Raw genomic sequence first — 20,677 nt, 5'->3', positions numbered from 1 at the left:
CACACACACACACACACATACACACACATACACACACACACACAGAGAGAGAGAGAGAGAGAGTAAGAAAGAAATTAAGTAAAAATAAAATTTTAATATTATTAATAAAATTCTGAAACGTTTGAATTATTTAGTCCATAAAGAAAAACATGAAACACATTTTTACTACTTTTTTGACTCTTTTTAAGATTATAGAATAAGACATTTGCATAAAACTAATTCTTAAATTATAATAATTAATAGATTTTCGAAATCTTGTTTGCTTCATGAATTAGGCAGAAAATATAGGTATAATTTTAATTAAAACATGATTTTTTTTCTCTGATCATTGTCGATAAAGCATAATTATAGTTACTTGTAAACTGTTTTGTGTGTATTTCCGTATTACTTTATAAAGGATATCAAAGATAATGTGCAAATTGCGTAAGACATCGTACATCTGATGTGAGTCTAGATACGTGGATCGAATCTGGTCCAATCGAGCGAAACTGACTAGAATACCGTAAGATGCAATATGGGGCAATATATTGGACCCCAATGCAGCTGCTGGCCACTGCACAAGATTAGAAATAACACTCTTGTGCGTGTGACAGCGACTATCATGGGGCTTCCATGATACATCACGCTTCGACACTGAAAACCATCACGAGAAGTAAAAGTCTCAAATAAAGAGACATGTAAAAATTGAATATTATAACTATTCATGATTAATTATTACATTATTACAATATATTTTAATAGATGTTATAATTATTTGTAGTTGAAAATATATTACAATATTTGTTCCTTTTTGGAACTGTCAACGTGTAATAAGTGTAATAAGTAAAACAACATTTATACGATTACTTAAATTAATCTTTAATGTTATAATATCGTAATGTCATAAAAGTATGTTAAATAAATAAATAAATATGAAAATAAGATATTTTTATGAAATATGTTCTTTCATGGAACATAATTATTATGTATGTAACTGATTGTTGAGTATAATATTATATATATATTATATATAATATTATATATATTGTTGAGTATAATATCCTTATTTAAAATATTTCCTTGCATTATACGATAGAAATTACTAAAAAGCTACTTAGTTGTCTCTATTCGCATGTACAGGTTACTTTGCTTAGAGAAACGCATAGAATATCTACCTTGAAATACACGGACAGAAATCATAGTTTTATAGCATCTAAATGCAGATATGTTGCTAGTCGTACAGTCACGTTACAAACGTTTAGTGTCTCACAAGCAATGCTGACAGGAATGTATAAATTTCGTGCTCGTAATCGCATACGAATTACGTTTGAATTTTGATTACATTATACGTATATAATTCCTATTGCAGATTGCAGACACAATATTATACTTATTCGAATGTAAACATTTTTTACTTGCAAATTTATTGTGATCATAAAGTGTATAGAATACGATTTGATTCTACAGATGTTGTATCCATAACTAATGGTTTCTATTGTAAATTTTAAGTAGGGATTTATAAAACATGTTAGTTTTTTTACTAAAATTGTGAACTAACAAAAAATATTTATTAATTTAAAGATTTATAAAAATTTGAAATTTATAAATGAAATCGATGTGATCCTAAAATCTGGTTTTCTATATTTCTATATTTCTGTAAATATTGAAGAAATTATAAAAAAGATGAAAAAATTAAGATATTGAAAAAATATCTTAAATAGAAAAATTAATAATTTTTTATGCCTATAATATGATAAGAGATTAGAAAAATATTTTTTAAATACTTTTTCCATGAAAGTCTCTTAATCTAAGAAATTTTTATTGTTCAATAACAAAATGTAAGCAGGAAATGCAAAAGTTACTATGCCGTTATTTTTTATAATAATAATTTAATAATGACGTATATTTCAATTGATTCAATTTTCGAATCCACATAATCAATCACCGAAATATTCATTATGCAGATGATAACTAAGATAACCGGGCCCAATTTCATTTTCCCAAAGTCGTTTCCTAAAATTCGTTGTTTGTATATAATTATATGATTATTCTAATTATAATTATATGCTTATATAATTTAACAGATGACAATAGTAATTCAAGCAGCGATCTGTACGACTCGATTGCATCGATTTATAAATCATGTTATTCATTGTGTGTTTGCATAAGAACAGGAAAAACTGATACATCGTAGTTGTAATGTAATATTCCGTAAGTAATTGCTTTCGATAATTCTAAAAACATGGTTATTAATTTCCGTAGTTCATGTTATTGTAGCTCTATATTCATATTTTACAACACTATACTTAGTTTATACTTTTGTCACAACGTTTTGTTTATAATTAAAGAAAAAGTAGTCTTTGTATGATGATACCAATGTAGGCCATGTCCGAACACATGCGTAATGTAACATTTTTCACAAATATGTTCATAAAGATTATTATGTGAAATTAACTAAAAATTAACTAAAAATTAAGAGGCCTTTTATTTGTCCGAACTGCGAATATTTCATAAGTATAGTTTTAAGAAGAAGAACATAGGTATTCAATGTTTAAATTGCTAAATAGCTTTTTTAAATCATTATTTATACATCATTATGTTTATGCAATAAAATTATAAACTTATAAAAATAACGTTGGATCACTTTATTTTCCATATTTTTAATATTTTCATATAAAAAAGGAAAGACATGTACACGACTCACATTGGGTATACATTTTACTAAGGTGCCCTAAATGCTACTTTTCTTTTAGATATCTACTGCATCTCTATAAATACATGAATATGACTCATATTTTTTTTCGTTTAGAAGTGTTTCTTTTTTCGAATGTGTTAATTAATTTTCAATTTTGAGAGATCTTAGCAAAAAATTTAAAAAATTCTCAAAGCTTAGGGGACTCACATTGGATCCGGTTACCTTATGATCTCACGGAGATAACCAACTGACCGAACAATCATGCACGTTTTCTTTATCGACGCAAGGTATCATATCCGACGATGCTACGATTGCATGAAGTTCACTCGACGGAATCGCACTACCGACACGATATACTGCAGTATTCACAGTTAACACTGACGATTTCAGTGATCATTATTATTATATGTTTATAATATAGTATATATATGTATTATACGTATATACACATTCAATGTGAAGCATATGTGTAATTTTCCATTAATAGGCGCAGTGCAAGACAATTGTATAAATTTTCGATATTACCGGAATAAATCAAATTACGTCTTGGGCCCTTGACATGACAAAAAACCGCAACAGCGTAATAAATAATAAATAAATAAATAATAAATGTATCTGTGATTGCGATGGTGCCTAAAGTCTCCTTTTCTAATCCTTTTTTGGTCTTTGTCACTCTGTCATGATTTGCACAACTCACTCACAAGGCATTCATGCATTTCTACGAAAATATAGAATTAATTGTATTAATCATTAAAATCCAAAGCATCTTGCATTCTCACTATTCTGACTTTGTCATGCACGTCATAAAAAATGATAAAATTAAAAATGATGCGAAAAAATATATTTATGTTCGCATAAAGCTTCTTAACGCAAGAATGAAGGTAACAGAAAATCTGTCTCTCATTACGCGAAGAAATTAACTTCAAACAGCAGAATCAATTCTAACATGATAACAGAGACGCTGTATATATTTGTTGCTCCCATTTTTATTTTTTGCGTTTTTAATAACAGATAATGTAAATATAATATGTTACGGCATTATCTCATATTATAGTATAATATTAATAAATATGCAGTATACAAATTAGAAAAAAATCAATATTCACGAAATGTAACATCTAAGCCCTATACAACTCTATACAATTTATATACAATCGTAATGCCGATTTCTCATATAATATCGTGAATTTTGGTTTTAATACATAATATACAAACATCAAATTTACACACAACAAATTTATACTATATGATCAAATTGATTAATCTATTCTGTACTTGCGACACTTAATAAATTAAAAAAAATTTGAATATAACAGTGATATCTTTCTTCGCTGCCGCATGGAAGATTCGAATCGTACTTATACAATTTCTGTATAAGTAAATGTATAAGTAAGCATAAATGTCAATATAAAGATCATTGCAAAATTTATTTTTATTCAATTTTTACATTTCAATAATGTATTGCTTCATGATGTGTGTTTACTAATATAATAAGAAGTTATCACATTCATGAAAATAAATAATATCTGTAACAAATAATTAAATAATACATCTAAACAATGTGCTCATTTTTCTTATCGGTTCAAATATTTTGAAAAGCCAATATTAAACTTAGAAGTTCAATGAAAATATATCTTATGATTATTTGATTATATTATTTGATTATAAAATTCTGTAATAATTTAACAAGTATTTGTGTCACCATACACTCAACTATTTTTTTTTTCATTTTAAAATTATACAATTGCAATACATATAATAATATATAATTATGATAATTGCTTTTCATTTCATACTTTAATACTGTAACGTACATTCCTTCTCATTTTTCATATTAACAATGTACAAAGGCACTTTAGTCAAATTACTTCGCATTAACGATTTGCAAAAGGTAATTTTACAAAATATTCCGCAGTATCTCACTCATTGCGAATTTTTTATCATCAAATAACAAGAAACATAATATCACTCGCAACCTCGTAATAGCCGGTTCAAAATTTGGATCGAGATCAAGTGAAGATCTGTAAAAACTTGCAGCAGTCTCGAAGTCACCCTGTAAAAAAAAATGTGCGTCAGTTAAATATTTGCTTCATTATATAATATAACTTATATATAGTATTGTAATTGTAAAGTATTTAATTTACCAAAGCAGCATGAAGATTAGCAACAACATAATGATTAATTATGAAATCCGGACCAATTGAGAGTGCTATCTGAGCGATTTCGAGGGCTTCGTGGAAATAATTTTGCGAACTAAGTAAAGACGCCAGGTTTACGAGAAGTATGTCTTGCATATCCTTCGGAGTATTCTCTAGGCTTTGCCACATACAATCCAGCGCTTTGCGACTGTCGCCTGCTACGCGCCAATAAAATGATGCGGCTATTGCCAAGGTCCAAGAAGCATAATGCTATTTCGAGACAGTATGTATTAATACATTATATGCATACTGAATATATAATTATAGAATTTTATAATCACTTTTTGCAAAGCAAATGCGATTTTGGTCCCGAGTCCTTGCAAAGTGTCGTTCTGCATTCCAGTCATCATCATCAGCCACTCAGCCATATCAAGTTCAGCTTTGTATTGTAGTAACTGCGAGAATTGCATCACCTCGGTTACACGACTCATTTCAGAGTTACTCTTATTACATATTGGCTGTAAATTCGGAATATCATCATCCAATGATTTGATCTCATCTTCGATGCTGAAAGATTAATATATAAACAATTTGTATATAATATATATAGAGAGAAATAGTACTCGTGTAACACAGATCATTCCAGCAATGTTGCAGCAACATTGCAATATTTCAGTAATATTGTAGTAATATTATAGCGTTACAGTAAAATTACTGCAAACTTTTGTTATATGGATATATTTTAGCATATTTTATAATTAGCATAGTAATTGATTACATACGTCACATTTCGTCGTATAAATTTATGAAATACGAATAGAGAAGCAGCCCAATCTTCATATTTAAGCTCATCGCATTCATCCTTACTTGGATAATATGACTCCTTTTGATTGTCAGGAATTTTATCAAATGAATCAGTATATGTACGTAGCATGTCCTTCGATATAAAAATTATTTGTGTACTAACTAATTATCAGAGATTTGTGAATTAAATTAATATGTTAAATAATATGAAAATAATTTTATCTTTATATACATAATACGATCTGTACGTGATTTTATTGTGGGAGATCATTGAAATTATTTGCTTACATTATCTGAAATTCTGGTCATATGCACATGTGGATCATGTAGTTTAGTCGCACTATTAGGAAGTAATAATGAATGTATAAGACCTTGACGTACATGTTCTTTCTTACTGTAGTATGACATGTCCAATAATCCGATTTTGTGATTACTCCAACAATTCATGCCTACAATAAGTTTTTTTACTATTAACTAGAATATAATAATAGATTTATATTTCTATTTTGAAAGAAAATACTATCAAAGTATTAAATTTGAATTGCAGTACATCATATAAAATAAAATAAAATTACATAACATCCAAAGCAGGTAAAATAATAAAAAAGGCATAAATAAGCAACAAAAATCTTTATTATATAAGGAACAAAACAACAAATAAAAAGACAAGATTATGTTAACATATAAGATGCACAATTGTAAACTAAACTAAAATTATATTATGCTTACTTTAAGCAAAAATAAAACAAAATTGTCAAAATTATGTGAAATAAAAAGTACATAGCACAATCTAACAAAATCTATTTTTAAGATAAATACGTGCGAAAAATACGCACCTGTTTCTTCTGTCTTTGAAATGTACTTAATATGTTTACAATTCTTGACTTGTCGTTTACGCAAAAATGTATCACTTGCTTGCAAATTATATTTAGTAAGTAATACAGAAGGCAGGTTCGTAGAATGTTTATGTAAATTAGTTCTTTGTTCTTCACAGCCTGTGATTATGACAATGTTTGTCATTATTCATCACAATAATCTGTGTTTTTTTAGAACACAGTACCATCAATAGTGAACAAAATTAATCAACTGAAAAAACACAATAAATTCTATGCAAATTCAATTACAAATAAATAAAAACATAATAATCGCAAAAAAATCAAAGATTGAAAAATGTTACAAAATAAAAAAAGAAACAAAGTTAAAGAAATAAGAAAATATATTAATCTATATTTTTGTCTTTGCTCTTTTTTCTTTTTTCATTATTTTTAATTTATTATCATTTATTCTGTAATTCTCATCGTTTATAATAAAAATAAATTATACATTTTTGTTTATACATAGAAATTTTGTTTATACATAGAAATATGTAATTTGTATAAACAAATTAGATACGAACTAAATGAAAAATAATGTGAAAATATATCGTACAAATACAACAAACAATATCCACAATATCGAAATCTACATCTACATACCTGGACAATTACCTGTGATAACATTAAATTTTTCACGACAGGCTAATGTTTTCAATAACATTAATGCCCTACTATCGTATAAATGTGAATCCACCCTTAACGCTTGTTTCAAATAATATATAGCTCCTGTGTAATTTCCTTTTATGTTCAATAATATACCAAATAAAAAATTAGTCATTGGCTGAAATATAAATTATATGACAAAATATATGACTTTCCTTTATCTAAACAATGCAAAAAGTAGTTTTTTTTAATATTGTAAAAATATTTTTTATAAAAATACAACTTCTTTTATAATTTAATATAATATTATATTTAATATAATATTAAATTACATTTTCATGCATACCTCCACAGCATTAATTTGTAAAGCTTTGTCCGTAAGTCTTAAAGCATCGTCAATTAAACCTACTTTATGGTATATCGAAGCTATACTAACTAAAGGTACATCTTTAAATTCTTTAGGAACATTTTCCAATGCTAATTGGAGGCAATCCAAAGCTAAACGAGGTTTTCCTACTATTCTCCAATGTAAAGATGCAAGCATAGACAATACCCATGGTGCTGCTACTTTCTGTTTTTAAATAGTTAATTTTCTGTTAGAATATTATAATTATTTCATGCATAATAATAATAAATTCAAAATAATAATCAATTATACCGCTTTAGTTGCCGTCAAAATTCTTTGACCAATTTCTGCCAAATCCGCAGTGTGAACCAAACTATGTAGAAATGGTTTCATAGAAATGTCTGGAGAATGCTGCTGCACAGTTGCATCCAGCAACATATGCGTAATATATCTTTCATTAAACGATATAGGTGATTGACATATTGGTGGATGCCATGGTAATGGATGCTTTTTCCATGGTTCTATATCAATCAATTCATTTACGAACAAATGTGTTCTAATAATATTCAGAAAAAAATATATTAGAATTAAAATGTATTATAATATAATACAGCGTACAAAATTTGTACTTACGCATAACCTTTGTTTTCAGGTGATAAATAAATAGGTAAGTATTGTTTTCCATCTCCAAACATTAACATAGAACTATCACAGTCAGATATCTTTGGCCAATAGTCAGTTTCAAAATCTTCATTTCCTTTCTTAATTTCCACATTGTGATATTTCGGACTTCTTGTTGGCGACGCAAATAAATTATTGTATTCCATATTTAATTCTGTAATTATGTCTGAAATAATATTAAATGGATTTTGCTATACTTAATTCATTCAATTTACATCTGTTGTAAAAATCACAAAAGTACCCTTTGTAATACGATTGCTGCGCTCCTTTACTTGTTTTTGTAAATTTTTCAACAGGTGAAGACTAACATGAACATTCTGTAGCATGTTCTCAGCTATTTTTTTCCTATCTCCCAAATCCATGTAAGATAATATAACATTATTATCGATATGATGAATTGATCTTTCAATCGGATTTATCGTAAGTAAATGTAGATTTTGCTCTCGCGCAAAAGCGAGCTTAATTTCTCTGGTAGCAGATTTAATATTTTGCTCCCAGAGCATATGCTCATAGAGTTTAAACCACTCTTCCTTCCAGTCGTGATATGCATGTATTTCTGACAACACATTCCGCAAGCGTCTGTAATAATTATAATCATAAATACTTCATCAGCACTGTTCTTAAACTGGGAATAACGATGTCAACTTACTGATCAAATAATAACAAAGATGTTTCCAAAAAACGATGACAGAATATGGCATATTTCATCTGTTTGGCTTCTAGTGTGTCAGGTGCCAATTTCAAACAATTATCATAACACGCTGCGGATCGATCGAAGTCGCCGAGGGACGTGTAAATGTGGCCCAGCGCCAGATGATGATGACTTTCTATTGGATTATAATCTATCGCCGCATGTAAAACAATCGCGGCTTCACCAGAATATCTTGCAGCGTGTAAAATACCGGCAGTAGTCAGAAGAGGAATATCACGATATTGCCTTAATCACATACAATATTTTCGTTACAAAATCAGTAAAATTACACTAGTTGTCTTCCACTTTTTTCTAGTATCTATAACAACATAAACAAATTTTTATTATATTACCTTGAAGCACATACAATCGCTCTACGACTGCACTCTAAAGCATTGTAAGCATCTCCCCTAATCCGCCAATAAATCGATGCTAGGTTCAAATATATCCAAGAGGTATTATTGCGAGATAAGCTGTAAGCAAGTTGATGACCAAATTGATTAAGATCAGTATTCAAAGGTAAATACTTCATTAAACTGAGTTCTTCATGTTGCGTAAGATTTTTTCGGTTCTGCATTGCCTAATAAACAAAAATGATGTTACAAACATGTTATGACTTCTGTATAAAATATATTCTACCTACTTTAAGATGTTCAAATGTGTATATACTGAAATCTAACGGAAATGTTTTTTGACAATCAGGAACTATTGGTTTACTATTAGCCACCACATTATATAACATATAATCAGTTTGACTGTAACATAAAGTATTATATTATCCTTCAACAAATAAGTACATAGGCTACTTTCAGAAAACACAATTAATTAAAAAACTTATTGCTATTGGTATTATATATATATTATTTTTAGATATCTATTTGAATTACAGATAACAATTACTGAGCCCTCACTTAATTATTGTGTTTTTCGAACATATCGAAAAAATGTATTAAATTTTAATAAATCATTTGTTTAAATAGTATCAGCTAATCGTAAATTTTTATATACTAAATATAAAGTTATATTTGGTAGAATCAATAAATTGATTTAATTATTTTTTTATTAAGTAAATATTTAATTACTGTAAGTGAATGTTTAATTGGCGCTATTCAAATAAATATTTGTTAAAATTTAGTACATTTTTTCAGTGTAGTAATTTAGAAAATATAATAATTGAATAAGCACTGAGTAATTATTATTGTGATTATTATGTGTGGATCTTGGGTTCTATGATAAATATATCAGAAAAACATATTAATAGCAACAAGGGCTTACTCCACTGTTGTGTTTGCTGAACGCAGCCATATTTTCTCAAATTTATGACTAATAATAACTTACTCTATGCCATCTTTAAGTTTATAATCGATCATTATGCTAGCATGCACGTCAACATCAGCCAATGATTTGTCCCATAAGAAACAATCTGAATTTGAATTTTCTGCATCAACCATGCTTAGACCAACAAACTGATTGTCAATAGATACTTCTTTTCTTGATATTTTCTTGTATATGGCATCAGCTGTTTCCCTGCGTTTTTCCTGCTCCAAAAACCCCAAAAGATCATATGGTCGACGCATATCAAAGACACTGTCATGCTGGAAATGTGAAAAAGAACGTAAAGTTTAAATATCAAATAATCACATCTGTCGATAAAACTCCTAAATCATTATAAAATAATGTGGTGTTCATATTTGCACGTGATGATTCCATTGAAAAAAAATCGAAGCCAGGTATTCGCGTTTCCATTGAATTATAAGAAAAGAAAGACTTACTTGCGGTTGAATTCTCCCATTTTCCGTGACATACCAATGTTTGGTGGCCGAGATTTCAAGTATCACCGCAAGCACCGTGACAATTCTGCAGGACACGTTGCTCCGAATCATTTTCCGCGGTATAACCCCATACGACATGCCATAGGCTTCACCGAGTCTGCGAGAAAAACTTAACAACGTAGACCATTGCTGCGAAAACGTGCGCGTTTCTGCACACAAGTTTCGCAAGGAACGAGTGAAAACAGCTACTACGTCGCGAAATTTCCTACCGGAATGATTCAGGTCGATTCGAAATGATTCGAAACACGATTATGATACGACGCGGATCAGTGATTGTCAACGACAACGGCTATCACTTCAATGTTGAGTGATATCGAGGTGAGTTGTTAGTCACTGATGATACGACACAATCACATGTAATAAAAAATTAAACATGAAATATGTGAACTATATGTACATAGAGATATGGCCAAATCCAATTATCACAAGAAATAAAAAAAATTGTTTCTTGACAATCAAAATATTTCTAAAAATATTAATTACTATAGGTGTGTAAAGTGCAGAAAGTGCAGAGCATGTGGAAAATACAGAAAAGTAGAAAAAGATTTTGTAATAATATAATTGAATTAATTTTTCCTTATGTTAAAAAAAGTCAATAAAGAATCATTATACACTTTTACAAAAAAGTTATTAATAATTTAGTATAAAATAATAATATTCAGAAATTACAATAATTCTATAAAATTTTTTAAAATTAATTTTTAATGTTATTTTTTATATTAGTGTTTTATTACTATATTCTATTATATATTTAACAAAATATATTTACATAAATATATTATTTATAAATAATGTACAATTAATAATTGATTAAATTATTTTTCGATTAAATTCAATTTTTTCATTTTATATATATACTCCGTAGCATTAAATTAAAATGTACAAAATTTTTCAATTATTACCATGTAAAATTGTTGATCTCTGTTATAATAGCATCTCATATCTCTAATTGCGATCGATGTTCCGGAAGGTACTCTTTTATATCCTTTTTGCTTGAAATAATGTTAGATTAGAGCTAATAAATATGTGGAAAAAATGAGTAAATTCCTAAAAATTTGAACATGTGATAAATCAGTTTAGAAAGAGTCTTTAGCTAAAGAGTTTAGCTAAAGAGTTAATTTTTGCATGCAATATTTTTTTTATATCTAATTAACTGTTCTGATATATACTGCCGCTACTGAAAATCTATAGATTGTGTCACATACATTATAATTTTTAGCACTGAAAATTACATTGTAACTGCACAAACTGTATAGATTTTCAGTAGCAGCAGTATATATCAGAACACGGCTACATATAGTTAGATATAAAAAAGTTATGCAAGAATTGATATAAATTCTTTGGTTAAATTAATTTGTATCACATGTTCACACACACACACGCACACACACACACACACACACACACACACACACACACACACACACACACACACACACACACACACACACACACACACACACACACACACACACACACACACACACACGACACACACACACACACGACACACGCACACACGCACACGCACACACGCACACGCACACGCACACACGCACACGCACACACGCACACGCACATACATACAAACTCCCTATACTTTATAGATTCTATGATTATTAAAAGTTCATTTATTTTTTCTCATTTCAAATTCAATCAAAATGAAATTGATAGATTATTATATATATATATATTTTCGCGTAAAAATAAAAAATATTCTCAGCTCTCAAATTAAATTAAAAGTCTCAATAGGTTAGGTAAACAAAAAATTCTTTTTTATGTATAACAACGTAGAAAAAGTGTTTTTTACAAAGAACATTTTTACGATTCTACGACTTCTAACAAATAAACTCGCAATAAATTCGCTTATTACAGACAACTCGTAAGAACACTTGCAATCGTTATTATTGTAATCGTCGCAAAGTATAATTTCATTTTTTATCTTTTAAACAATGATGACTAATATGCGCGCATTTGCGTCGCAGTAACTTCGATCGTTCGACAAAAATCCACGCATTTGCATTATTTTCTTTTTCATTTACAAACAGTCGCGACGTATTTTACTATATTACGTATAGTTGCGAATCTCCTGCGAAATCTTCAATCGCGCTTTTTCCTGGCTTGGCGGCCTTGGCAGGGATCAGTCTCTTTAATTTTCTTCATCGAGATATCTACGCCGAAGTGGTATCCGCGCCTGCGTGCAGCTGCGGCACTCTCGGCTCCGACTGTTCCGCCAATTGCGGAATGTTATGAAAGTCCTCGAGACTCCGCGGCACCGTTCCTATCCATCGTCTTCGTAGAGTGAACGGAACGCGGATCGGGATCCGCGATTAGTCAGTGGATAGTCAGGGCCGAGATCGCGAACGCGCAGTGCGAGTTCTCTTCACAACGGGCAGCGCGGTGAGAACCACCCTTGTCTCGTAGCCATGAGTCTGGTGCGGCAAAACTTCCACGAGGAGTGCGAGGACGCGCTCAACAAGCAAATCAATTTGGAGCTATACGCCAGTTATGTCTATCTGTCCATGGTCAGTCGGCGTATTGATCATCAAGCTTAACCCTACAGCATTCCCAGCTTTTAGTTTTCAGTCACCCCTTCGCCCTCGGCCGCGCGATCGAAACACCTCCGCGCGTGCAATGTACACCTGAGCGTTTTCCCTCGTCGATATAATGCGATCCGAGGCAACCTGATTAGATAGACCTCTGTTTCTTGCTCCTATATGTCGTACACGCGCCTCTCTCAATGCTACCAGCTTAAATCTTTCATATCACTCTGGATATTAAATATAAATAAAAGTTATATCCATAAAATTAGAGACGTTGCGAGGGAAATACCTTTTTGTATAAATTACCTTTTATTTATTGAATACATTAGTCATTACATTGTATTAAAGTTCCATTGTACCTTTCACTAACTCTTGCTATCTCCCTTTCTAATCTGATACTACATATTAATAAATAAATGTAATAAATTCTTGGTATAACTACGTGCAGTTTTCATATTGTCCACCAAAGTTCGCGTGACAAAAGTTCTCCACTGCAATTGATCGAATGAATGCGTTTGTATACCTAAGTAGTTATTTGTGGTACCGAAGTAAATAAATAGACGAATATTGATCGTAAAACCCGATACTACCCGATCTACAATGGATACAATAAACCTTTAGCACCTTTTGAAGTTATTTTGCATATGCCATTTGTATATATAAATAAAGAGAATTTATATAAATAAAGAGAAATAATATAAAATAATGAAATCGCTTTAAAAGACTTGTAATTCTTATCTCCCTGACAATCAATAAGTAATCATAAATGGCATATGAAGTGAAAAATAAGCTTAAAAGCTTATAATACGTATTTTCATTTCACGTACTTTTCATGATTATTTATTGACTATCAGAGGAGGTAAGAATAGTTTCGATTCATTTTTATAAAAGTTTTAAAAAAAAATTTCATTATTTTGTCTTATTCAAATTTTTTCTTTATTTACAGATGGCATGCAAGAAACTTCAACTTGTCATTTCTTTCTTATTATTGATACGATTATCGTAATATTACAAATGCTATGAAGCATTCTTCGATTGATAAATTCGTAAAATTGTTTCTTCTCATTGATCAATCAAACGCTTCAAAGTATTTGTAATGATTTTGGCCGCGCCATATAATGTTACGGTTTCATATGACTTTAAAGCTCTAGTTATCACAACTGTAAAGAATTCAGAGCAAAAGGCTAAAAGATTTTTCTGGTAAAAATTTTTTTTGAAATTCTTCACATAATTTTTTAAAATTTTATATAAATTTTTGAATTTTTTAGAATTTCTGTATAATTTTTTAATTTTTTAACTACAAATTAGAACACTTTTCGGAAATTCTGGAAAAGTTCACATTTCTTTTTTAGAATTTTGTTATTTAATATATGAATTTTGAAATATTCTAAGACTCTTTATTCTATAATTTCTAAAAAAAATTTCTAATATCTGGAAAAATTCAATATTTTTTCAGAAATCCTTATTAACTAAAAATGTAACAAATTTTTAAAAATATTATGAGATATTTCGAGAATTTTTTTCACTAGAGTTACTGCACGTGTGTCTTTGCAGATCAGTAATTTATTTTTTCCTGAACTTCTTGCACTGTTCACATTTTTTTTCCTTTTCTCTCTTACGTGAAGAGAAAAAGAAGGGATAAATAGTACAAGAAATTCAGTTGAAAAGAACAGATATCTGGTCTAAACCTACTGATTGTAGGCAATTCCTTGTCGGAATTTATCCTAATGTCCCACATCCTGCACGCTGCATCCTTCCGCATGCGTTTCGTTGCAGGCATACTACTTTGATAGAAGCGATGTCGCGTTACCGGGTCTGTATAAGTACTTCAAGAAGGCGTCGGACGAGGAACGCGAACATGCCATGAAATTTCTGAATTATCAGAACAAACGAGGTGGCGACGTCGTGCTGACAGACATCCAGGCACCGTCCAGGAGAAACTGGAACAGCGCGAAAGACGCTATGATGGAGGCTCTGCAACTAGAGAAGAGAGTAAATCAGGTGTGTACTGTGTATGTGTGATGTGTGTGTGTGTGTGTGTGCGCGCGCGCGCGTGTGTGTGTGTGTGTGTGTATGTGTGTTTTGCGTGAGCGCATGCGCATATATTAATTGATTCCACCAGAAATAACGTGTCGAGGTAAAAAAAGAATACCTTAATTTATTACTTATATAGCGATGTTAAATTTCTAGTCTAAAAACGATCTTTCTTTTCTTCTCTAAACTGATAACATATTTCAGTTTGATCAGTCATTGAAATAAAAAAAATGTGGCTTATAACTTTAGGAATTCCTTCTTAATATCTTTTACAAGCGATCTGGCAAAATTTATGACTAATGTACAATGTTGATGTACAATATCGAAGATTATTAAGTTATTAATATATATAGATATTGATTGCCATAAATTTCAACATTGAAATTAAAATATTTTACTAACAAAGGAATCTTAAATAATATCAAATTTTAATTTTAATAAATAACTTTCTACATGTACATATATATATATATATATATATATAAGTAATTTTATTATAAAATTTTGTATGAAATATTTTATATCCTCATTAATTTCTGAAATATAATGGAAAGAATATTTTCTAAATTTATTTATTTATGTGACTTATGTATGTATATATAAGGTTTCATTAAAATTGACATTTCGCTTGTGAATCGGACAGATCAGAAAGTAGTAATAAAGTTCAACTTGGCGTGTTCCGCTAATTGAGTTTCAAGATTTCTTGTGCTATTCGTTAATTTAATTATTATAGGTAGTATAATTCTTTCGCTAAATACATATGTACGTTGAAGTACTGTGATTTGAAGTTACAAAGTAGCGATTGGGGGTGTAACTCAGTGGTAGAGTGTCCGCTTCGCATGCGGAAAGTCCTGGGTTCAAATCCCAGCTCCTCCACAAGCAGTTTTTTTTTCTTATTTCACGATATGTGCGTGACCGCTTTCGCTATAATTTGACGCAAAATCGTAAATGGAGTTGGACATTTAAATATTTAAATAATTTTTAATATTTAAATAAAATTTTATTTATTATTTGCATTATTCATTATTCATTATTCATGCTATTTATATTATTGGTATTATTTATTATTTATATTATTTATTATTCGCTTTGCTTATTATATAGGTTTTTTTACATAATATGATTCCTCTAATTGTTTTGCATATAAAAGTATTAAGATAGAGATACCAAAAAATCAATAGTTTATATAAGATATTCTTTCAATAAAAAATCATTTTTTACTCGTAGATTAGAATAAAATTAATTATTTTAATCTATATTATTCTATAAGAATGTTATATCTTATTCATAAATATTTGAGTATCTCTGATCATAAATTAATTCGTGATTAATTCTCTTGATTTCTGATAGAAGCTGCTTGAGCTTCACGGGATTGCTTCGACACACAACGATGCGAATTTCATGGATTTTTTGGAGACTGAATTCCTGCAGGAGCAGGTGGACGCAATAAAAGAGATCGCCGATCATGTGACGAATTTGGAGAGAGTCGGGGAAGGTCTCGGTGTCTTTATCTATGACAAGGAGTTAAAAGATTAAAATAATATCGCATCTAAGAGATTTGCCAAAATAATTGAATAAAATATAAAAACATTTAAGTATAGGGGACTTTAGATACCCCATGAGCAAAATGTTAGCAGAATGTCGCCAGATTTGATCAGAAAATGTCAACAGACTGACATCAACTGCAATTGCATTTTTCTTTCGTTCTGTCAACAGAATTGATCTATTCACATAATCAGACAACAAATTGAAATATCAGAATTTGCTGACAGAACCTGATATTAATAGATTGACAGCAAAAATCGGACAGGATCTGCGTTGTTACTAAATATTTGCAAAAGTACTGCTAGGTGTTCGTTAGTACATGTTTCTCGTTTAAAATTTATCAAACACTATATATAATTACATACACACACACGTATATACTACATATAAAATATACAGGGCGATCCATTTTAATCAATCCAATCATTTCTCGAAATTATTAATGATACGAAAAAATGTTTCAAGTCAAAATGAAACGGTTTCTAGGGGAATATATTTTGGTCACGTTTTTTTTTTAGATGGAAGCACTAAAAAGATATAAAGATTATCTTTTTTAGATGATTTACTTTTTTAAATGCGAATTATATGATTTTTTTTAATACTTCTATATGTCTTATATATATTATATATCTTATATAATATATATCTTAATACTTCTATATGTAAAATAATTGAAGAAATCATAATATGATTATTTTACATATAGAAGTATTAAGATGGAGATATAAAAAAACATTGATTTACGAAATATTTACTATTGCATGATGTTAATATGTGCCAGAAAAAAGTATTTCGTAATTTGGTTTTTTATATATTTGATTTTAAATATCTCTACTTTAATATATTTTTATATGCAGAATTAGAGATTATATTATGTAAAAATATTCATATCTTAATTCTATTTAAAAAGTGCAGATGATCTTCATATCTTTTTGATGCATCCATCTAGAAAATAAAATGTAATCAAAATACGTTTCCTTTGAAAACTTTTCTATTTTCATTTGAAATATTTTTTTGCATTATCAATCCTTTCCCCAAAGAACCCCAAAGAAAATTCGAGAAAAGTCGTACATTATGTTGCATTATGTTGGTATCTCGAAATGTTATTGTTATTATGGATCCCGCGCCGTAGTGACGTATTTTCCTTTTTATTATCCCGCACATCACACCTCTAATGACGCGTTTCTGCCCTCTCTTATTCCCTCAGACCCTACCACCGATGCATGAAATACCCCCGAGCCTCAAGTCCCTCCTGCCTCTCTACTCTCTTTGGAACTCCCAGTTTAAAACTGGTCCTTGTATATCCTATTCTATTTGAGAAATCTTATAATGTTGCGCCTTTTATTTTATATGGTTTTTTAACTAAGAAATAGAATTAAATTATAAGAAATAGAATTTCGCGTCCATCTAGCGGTAGTAGCGATTTTAATAAAGAATTTAGTTTAACATATTATATCATAATGACTTGCAAAAGACGTATCACACTTTCTATTGTAAAATGTATAAATTATTGACTTTCAAATTAAGAAAATTGTGTTTGATTTTTGCCGTCAGTCAACAGATTCTAATCAAATTTCTATAACAACAATTTGTTAATATCGTCAGATTTATTATAGATTTTATGTGAAATTTATTGCCTTTCTGGCACCAGAAATTTTTTTTTATAGCGGACTCTGCTCAAAATCTGTCTCTTCAGATTTAATTATTGACGAATAAATATCGCGAGAAACATTGATTTGTATAATAAATTCGAATTATTGATATCAATAAAAATATTCGTATTGAGAAAAGATTCTAGATCTGTACGATATATTGATCTATACGAATAGATAGGCGAAGAAGCAGATATTTTAAGCATATATCATTGTTCGTATTTGCACTCTGATTGCAGAGGAAAACATAATATACAGGGTGGATACTAAGGGGATTTTTCCAGCAAAAAACACAATAAAGTAAAACACAATAAAGTGAAACACAATACAGTGTTCAACATATAGCGCTATCCAACAACAGTACAACACGACACAAATATATTGTATATGGTATATAGACAAAAAGTTGAAATTGTATATCGAATATACATGGCTCCTACCTATAAAAAATAAAAATTTCAGTGTGCTGTAAAAATTTGGCAGCTTATTTGAACTTGTTCAAATAACAAACAATTTTATATAGTGCTTCACTTTACGTCTTATTAAGAATATTCTATGAAAAATTAAAAATTTCTAAACAATAATCTCACTCTATGTCCCACTACAAATATCTAGGAAAAATTAAGAATTTTCAAGATCTTGTCTCAATCTACAGTACAGTTTTTCTGTACTTTTCCGTAAAATTTTTTTTCCGTCAGGGGTGTCCCAAATGATGATTAATTTCAAAGATACAGTTAAGTTGAAGGAAAATTTTCAATTTTTACCAAAAATTTCGAAAGCTGCTTGGATTATTTTGCTGAAATTTTGTGTATTTTTTAAAGTTTTATCCAAATATACGTGTATTTATTAGCAGCGATTATTATTATCTAAACATTCTAAGCAATCATAAACCTATTCTTTATTAATGAGAATTCCAATTAGTTCGATTTAATGAAAATGAAAATAAATATCAGAATATAAGTCGAATGTGAGACTGATAATAGCGTAAACGAAGCTTTTAGAAGGAATAGAATATTTATCCAGATATGGTTTTCAAAATTTATTTGGAAAAAACGAAAGTTTTCCTTCAACTTTGACATCCTGTAGTTTTAAAACTAAGCTGTTTCACACATAATGATATAAAATAAAATCATATAAAGTCTTCGTCTTAAATTTATATGTGAGGAATCACCTCTTAAAATCTTATAAAATAGTATTCTATATTTAGTATTCTATACTTAGTATTTACCCTGAATATAACTAACTAGTGTGATCTTATGCGGCCTCTCGTCGCAGAAATAATCAATTAACTTTATCGTGCAATTATCTAGCAGTTATAACTTTTTGAGATATATCATATTTCTAGGATCTACAAATTGTAATAGCACACGATATTGTACCGTTTTAAATCAAACATTAATAATAATAATAATAATCATTGAGGATCCTAATAATAGTATGTTTTAATTAAGATATTTTGTTTATACCTAATCCCCGATAATATATATATAATAAAAAAAATAAAACGATCGTTATCTATATCGATTGTGTCAATTTGAGACATAGGATGTCTCAAATTTCGTCAACCGCATTACATTTTCTGCCGTTTTCTCCTATTACTTCCCTTAACTGATACTTCTCCGGTGAAAATAAAAATTGGAATGTAAGACGAATGTAAGGGGAGAGTAACAGATATGTGTGTAAACGAAACTTCTAGGAAGCGAAAATTGAGACAACGTAACATAAGAAACGTAAACGCCTCTTTTACATTTCGTTAATGTCTCAATTTCCTTCTAAAAGCTTTGTTTACGCTATTATCACTCTCATTTCCTACATTCGACTTATACTCTGATTTTTATTTTCACTTGGGTTAAATCGAACTAATTGGAATTCTCATTAATAAAGAATAAATTTATGATTGCTTAAAATGTTTAGATAATAATAATCGCTGCTAACAAATACGCGTATATTTTTTTCGCTTTCGGGTGAACCTTATCGATAATATATGACCACGAGTATTATACACATATAGATAGTACTATACTACCACGGCCACGGTTGTATATAACCTTCGCGCGGCGTATATAGGTATGTATATGTAGCTCATCCACGCGTAATGTAATTGAACGTGATCGTCTCCTCCTACTGTTGCTGCTGATGAGTGTTTTCAGTTGACGAGATTTCACAATCTTCACGGATCTATGATAACATGGCCACAGTAGTAGCTGTCACATCCCTGGAAATCAGCGTTACACAAACGATACGTGGCCCTGCGTTGAT

General features: G+C 29.7%; 2 protein-coding genes and 1 non-coding gene across 3 annotated transcripts; 2 read left to right on the top strand and 1 right to left on the bottom strand.

The window, feature by feature from the left end:
- Positions 1-4,571: 4,571 nt before the first annotated feature.
- LOC105617940 (tetratricopeptide repeat protein 17) lies at positions 4,572-10,722 on the bottom strand. The gene is made up of 16 exons (XM_012199474.1): positions 10,585-10,722; positions 10,151-10,407; positions 9,456-9,567; positions 9,166-9,392; positions 8,771-9,058; positions 8,363-8,700; positions 8,074-8,287; positions 7,753-7,996; positions 7,441-7,665; positions 7,092-7,272; positions 6,453-6,611; positions 5,905-6,065; positions 5,595-5,749; positions 5,154-5,379; positions 4,819-5,082; positions 4,572-4,727 (listed from the first exon to the last, which is right to left on the bottom strand). Exons 1-16 carry the CDS (start codon positions 10,720-10,722, stop codon positions 4,572-4,574), a joined length of 3,345 nt encoding a protein of 1,114 aa, XP_012054864.1.
- A 2,348-nt stretch (positions 10,723-13,070) lies between these two features.
- Positions 13,071-16,757, top strand: LOC105617938 (soma ferritin-like). The gene is made up of 3 exons (XM_012199472.1): positions 13,071-13,169; positions 14,964-15,188; positions 16,572-16,757. The coding sequence occupies exons 1-3, from the start codon at positions 13,071-13,073 to the stop codon at positions 16,755-16,757; spliced, it is 510 nt and encodes a 169-aa protein (XP_012054862.1).
- Positions 16,026-16,097, top strand: Trnaa-cgc. The gene has a single exon. It is a non-coding gene; the product is annotated as a tRNA-Ala (tRNA).
- Positions 16,758-20,677: the final 3,920 nt, after the last annotated feature.

Source organism: Atta cephalotes (assembly GCF_000143395.1).
Source record: "Atta cephalotes unplaced genomic scaffold scaffold00015, whole genome shotgun sequence".
NCBI lineage: Eukaryota > Metazoa > Arthropoda > Insecta > Hymenoptera > Formicidae > Atta > Atta cephalotes.
Note: the sequence above shows the minus strand (reverse complement) of the source record. Positions and strands in the feature narration are given on the sequence as shown.